Source organism: Salvelinus fontinalis, chromosome 3, assembly GCF_029448725.1.
Source record: "Salvelinus fontinalis isolate EN_2023a chromosome 3, ASM2944872v1, whole genome shotgun sequence".
NCBI classification, from domain to species: Eukaryota; Metazoa; Chordata; class Actinopteri; order Salmoniformes; family Salmonidae; genus Salvelinus; species Salvelinus fontinalis.
The window spans coordinates 36,369,493-36,374,694 of NC_074667.1; the positions used below are offsets into that span (position 1 = coordinate 36,369,493).

The 5,202-nt window shown below is 39.0% G+C and overlaps 1 protein-coding gene across 1 annotated transcript; it reads right to left on the reverse strand.

Annotated features, from left to right (window-relative positions):
• Nucleotides 1-435: 435 nt before the first annotated feature.
• On the reverse strand, nt 436-4,132 carry LOC129846567 (homeobox protein Hox-C8a-like). The gene is made up of 2 exons (XM_055914515.1): nt 3,431-4,132; nt 436-2,852 (listed from the first exon to the last, which is right to left on the reverse strand). The coding sequence occupies exons 1-2, from the start codon at nt 3,864-3,866 to the stop codon at nt 2,512-2,514; spliced, it is 777 nt and encodes a 258-aa protein (XP_055770490.1). The 5' UTR covers nt 3,867-4,132; the 3' UTR covers nt 436-2,511.
• Between the last annotated feature and the right edge of the window lie 1,070 nt (nt 4,133-5,202).

Here is a 5,202-nt window from a genome sequence, read left to right on the forward strand (position 1 = left end):
TCCCCATACCCAGAGTTAGTTGTGCCAAGAAACAACTTTTCTGGGGACAAAACTGTAATGTTTACATGAATTCTGACTATTTCCAGTGATGCACAACATCCTGAAATATATGAAGATATCTTTGTTGAAAGAGTACTATATTTACCTTGATGGCGTGATGCTGAATATAAAAATGGCTCAATTTACCCCACTCTCCCCAATTGTGATGTTTAAACGTTATCTTTCTTAGAATTTAGTGATGTTAGGAAAACATCATATAATCACAAAAACGGCCATAATTAAAGGTTTAGGATTGCCTAACTTTGTTTTCATTGAGGAGTCAGCTGACATTAAAGTGTGTGTGTGTGTGTGTGTGTGTGTGTGTGTGTGTGTGTGTGTGTGTGTGTGTGTGTTGGGTGGATTATGGGCTATTGTATCAATAATGAGGAAGAGAAATTCAGGTTTTGCCATTTATTTCAACAAGTCAATGTCAAGGGTGTGTGCATTCAGAACCAACATCCCCTCCTTTAACTTAAAACATAAGAAATCAAGCTTATTAATACAACAAGATATACGAAGACATACATAGAGGCCATAATCAGTGCAATAAAAAAACGAGTCTATTGGATCATCACAATAATGTAATAATGTTTAAAAGTTGATGAATTATTCGAAGAAGTACAATTCCTCGATCAATTATAACATAGGCTGTTGGTTAAATAAATGTGCATTAGGCTACTTTAGGCAGTTTAAGTTGTTGGGACACCAATGTTTGTGACAAAGTCCAATGGCTGACTAGCTAGTATGACGCAGAGACACTTGTTTCAAAGATATATCAATATAGGCCTAGAACTGTACCGCCACAAGTAGCACCATAAGTATCATGCAATCAAATGCAATACATGTGTTATAGCTATAGGCCTGTCCTTTGACTGCCTTGTCACTTTCGTAAAAATGTATAGATCAACATTGTTAATGACAATACAGCTTTCTTGGTAGATTTTAACATTACCTCCAAGTGCGTCCTATATAGGCAGTAAAGGCTTATTTCCCGATATTGAAATCAGCAGTAGGCTACTAATCACATAAGCGTAAGTTATTGCTGCCTTCTTATATGATTAGAATCTTTGATTTATCTAAATTAGGTCAAGAATCAATAAATATTCAATATATGGAGAATTTCTTCTTTGTTTTGATTGGCCTATCGGATAGAATAGGCCCGGGCAGTTGCAATCAAAAGCTCAGCGCTCACAATGTTTAAAGAAATGCATTACAATACACACACTAGTATATTTGAGACAATAATATGAAATATCCCTTATGAAATGTACCTTCTAACCAATAATCCATATTGCAATTTCCCACATTATAGAGACTACTCATGACTCCAAATGTGGAATTGAGAGTGGCCAATAAAAAAAACTCCAATCACCCCAATAAACATCCAAATCCACATAAATAATATTTTGGAGGAAAAACAAAACACAAAAAGTACAAAGAATGTGTATTAATAATTAACCCTTTTCCTCGAATGACAACATTGACTGAACATTGAAACATTTCTAGCCATCCTCCGCTTGTACATTCTGTGGACCATATGAGTGTTTTGCTAGTGCTTTGTCTCTGTGTTATGTGGGCCTTTGCATCGTTTTAAGCTAGATATTATAAGCAGTGATTATCCTCCTAAAGAGAGCTATTTTCTGCTAAACAGAGCTTGGCATCGTTTCCCAGAGCCTTCGTAGCGTTAAGATCATCATTAGAACCTTCATATGATGTATCTTTAGTAGCCGAGGTGTTTCCAGGAGCCTTCGTTAGTATCGTGGCTCTTAACAACCTTCGTACATATAGAAGTGATCCAGACCACTTGTAGAGCAGCCAAAGTGCATCGTTAAACGCTCTTTTGCCCTTCCGTGTAACTTTATTCTCAGAAGATCTCCGCTAAACATGTAACTGTAACTGCCGTTAACTTCAGAATGAAGTTGACTACAAATACAAAGTTGCCAAAGTATTTGCAATTGTTACAAACAAGTGAAGGATAACATTTCGCTTAAAATGAAAACTGAGATGACTGCATTAAAATATCAATTGGCTAGATTAGCCTATATAGGCTATTTCAATCATACTGAAATCTATTTAATGTTGAATCAATTGAATTCTATTTTGCGACAAGGCTAATGTCTGTAATTTTTGCCTCTATGTGTTTCATGATGTGTGACAACATGTGCGCAATGATGTGCCCAATTTGTGATTTAGTGCAATATGATTGAGTAAGCATAATAAGCTGCCTACATTAGCCTACGTGCAGGCATAAATGGCAATATTTCTAAAGAAGCTGATCCGTCGTCAGTATTGTGGAATATATGTTTTTATGTTTTAAATGTGTCTTTAAAGGATGTGTCTTACTTGTTAACTCAATTAAACGGTGGTCATAAAATGTGATCTCGCTCTCTCTCAATTCAATTTTCCGGGCCTCTCTCTCTCTCTACCATCTTCAACTTTAAGCCATGTAATCATAAAAAAGAGAAATTCAAATCACTCTTTTGTGTCCTCTTCCTCTCCAGTTTCCTTTTTGTCTCCTTCTTCTCCTTCACCGTCATCGTTGCCTTCATCTTCGCACTCACCCTCGCCCTCTGCCTCTCCTTCCGCCTCCATCTCTCCTCTTTGGCCCGGAAATTTGTCTTTGTTGTTCTCCTTTTTCCATTTCATCCGTCGGTTTTGGAACCAAATCTTAACCTGCCGCTCCGTCAACCCTAAAGCGTGAGACACCTCGATCCGACGCTTACGGGTGAGGTAAGGGTTGAAGAGAAATTCCTTCTCCAACTCAAGTGTTTGGTATCGACTGTAGGTCTGTCGGCCACTGCGTCTTCCGGGGGCTATAGAATGGAAATAGCACTTACAATTAAGCAGGAATCGTTGCAAGACCTGTATGCTATTAGTTTACACTGCTATTATATATTTTAAAAAGATTGATTGGTGTATGTGTGTGTGCCAAAGGTAGTTCGGAGAACTATTCTTGTTTGAAATCTGCTAGAGGTTGGTGACATCCACATTCAACCATACCACTGTATAGTGGTGACCTTATGTTTACAGTACATTCCAAGACTATAGCCAAGCCTCTACCGTTGGATAGCTGTAGGGATTCATGTGAAGATAAACGCCATGCCAAGTGCTTCTGCTGAACTTTCACCGAATTCGTTTTTACTGTTGTTATTCATCTCTGCTCATTTTCTAATCTACTACTAGCGATCAACTGAGCCGTGGTGAATGGCACAGCACTGGATCAGATGAACTGGCATTTTTGAATCATTGCGCCACGGTTAACGGATGAAGTTCTACTGAGTGATAAGTGATGATCCGAAAACGTAATCATACGTTAGCAGATGTAGGCTACATGCCATGAAAGTACAATAACATAACCAGACAAGAGCATATTAAAACGTAGCCTACTAACCGTGCGGTCTCATCCATGGAAACATGAGACTAGGAGACGGGTTTTGATTTAGGTGGCCTTGTCCTTCTCCGAGGTTAGTGCCATTTGACGATTTACAGTCTGGGTATTGCGCCACGCTCGACTCTTGTTGGGTGCCATAAAGCGTTTGTCTCGGAAGGGCTTCGTATCCATAAAATTTTGTAGCATCTCCATGGCAAGCCAAGACGCATGGATTCTGCTGGAAGCCTGGTGTGGAGATCCCCGGCGTCCCATTGTGGAAGAAGTCTTGGACGTGATGGGGCGGGTGCTGAAAGCCTGGCGCCGCCGCTCCCGCACCGTACACCAGCGCGTGGCTCCGGGTGACGCTTTGAGGGAACCTGCAGTCATAGTACGTTGGTTCCAACGTTTCGCCGCCTTTGTACTTGGAAAAGAGAGGGTTCACAAAATAGGAGCTCATGTTTTTCTATTCACAATGTTACAGCTGAAGAACTTGGTTTACGACCATTCCAATTACTGCCTTAGTCCTGTTCCAAACCCAATACATAAAACGAACGAAACCACAAAATCATAGAGACAGGTTTAACGAATAAGATAATAAAGCCTGTTTCCTTATTCACCACTCCTCTCTTCCAGCACTGCCCTGCAACCAATGGAAGTCCTTTGCTTTTTCTTGCTTTTCCCCTTTGCAGCTTCAAATCAGCTTCTTATGTCGTGAATGGTTGATGTGTGCTATAGCTAAAGTTGGCTAGCCTCTCCGACACACAGTCACAAGCGTTTTTGACCCCCCCCCCCCCACCTCTCTCCGCACCAACCGTCAACCCCCTCCCATTCTCACGGCGTGCTCGAATGTCTATACCTTGAAGCGGACTAGCAGGAAGGGACTGTGCATTTTGCTTTAAAGAAAAAGAAAAAATACATTTTCTGTAGCCTAGACTAGGCCTATATGTAAACTATCCTTTTGTTTGGTCTTATAGGCTATGCATTGTCTATTTGAAAGAGTAGTGGTACACTTATAAGCACAAAAAAAATGGAAATCTAGACATTCCTCTCTATTTTATAGGCCTACCTTTATTGCTCTTAAGAAAGTGATTAAAAAAACTATTCTGACTGCTAAGGCAGGGTTTATGCATTGCGTAAATAATTTACATTCACGCACACACGTGCGCGCACACAGCCTTCATCCGCACACCCAGTGGCAGTGGAATTCAGAAACGGTATTGTAGCCTATAGCCTATTGAAAGTAAAATATTTGAGTTGAAATGGTTAACATGTAGCAAAATTGTATTTGCTAATAACACAGCGTAAATACTTTGTTTATATGGTTTTTCTATTGCCAGAATTATTTGACAATAGTTGTTGATGCCATTGATGTATTATTATGATTGTATTATTGTACATGACTTACACAATTATTAATGAAAATAAAAGTTTAATAAATGTGGTTGGTTTAATTATTTTGTCTTTCGTTGAAGCAAACATAATCCAAATATTACAATATGTTTACAATAACAAAGACGAGACATTAGACATTAAGTTAGGCCTAGATGTTCGGATGTTCTTTTGAGGCCATAGCAGGTGTATCTTAGGCTACTCAACACTAAACCTATTGGCTATCCATAAAACATATCGATACAATAGAATTAATCAGTTATAACTAAAATAATCGTTCTTCATAATAATACACCAAGAAAAAAGGAGATAGAGGCAGACAGATACATGAGCGTAGTAAAACATAGGCTCGATAAATTGGGCTATCGATCTTTTTTTTAAAGAAGAAAAAAAAATATTGGCAT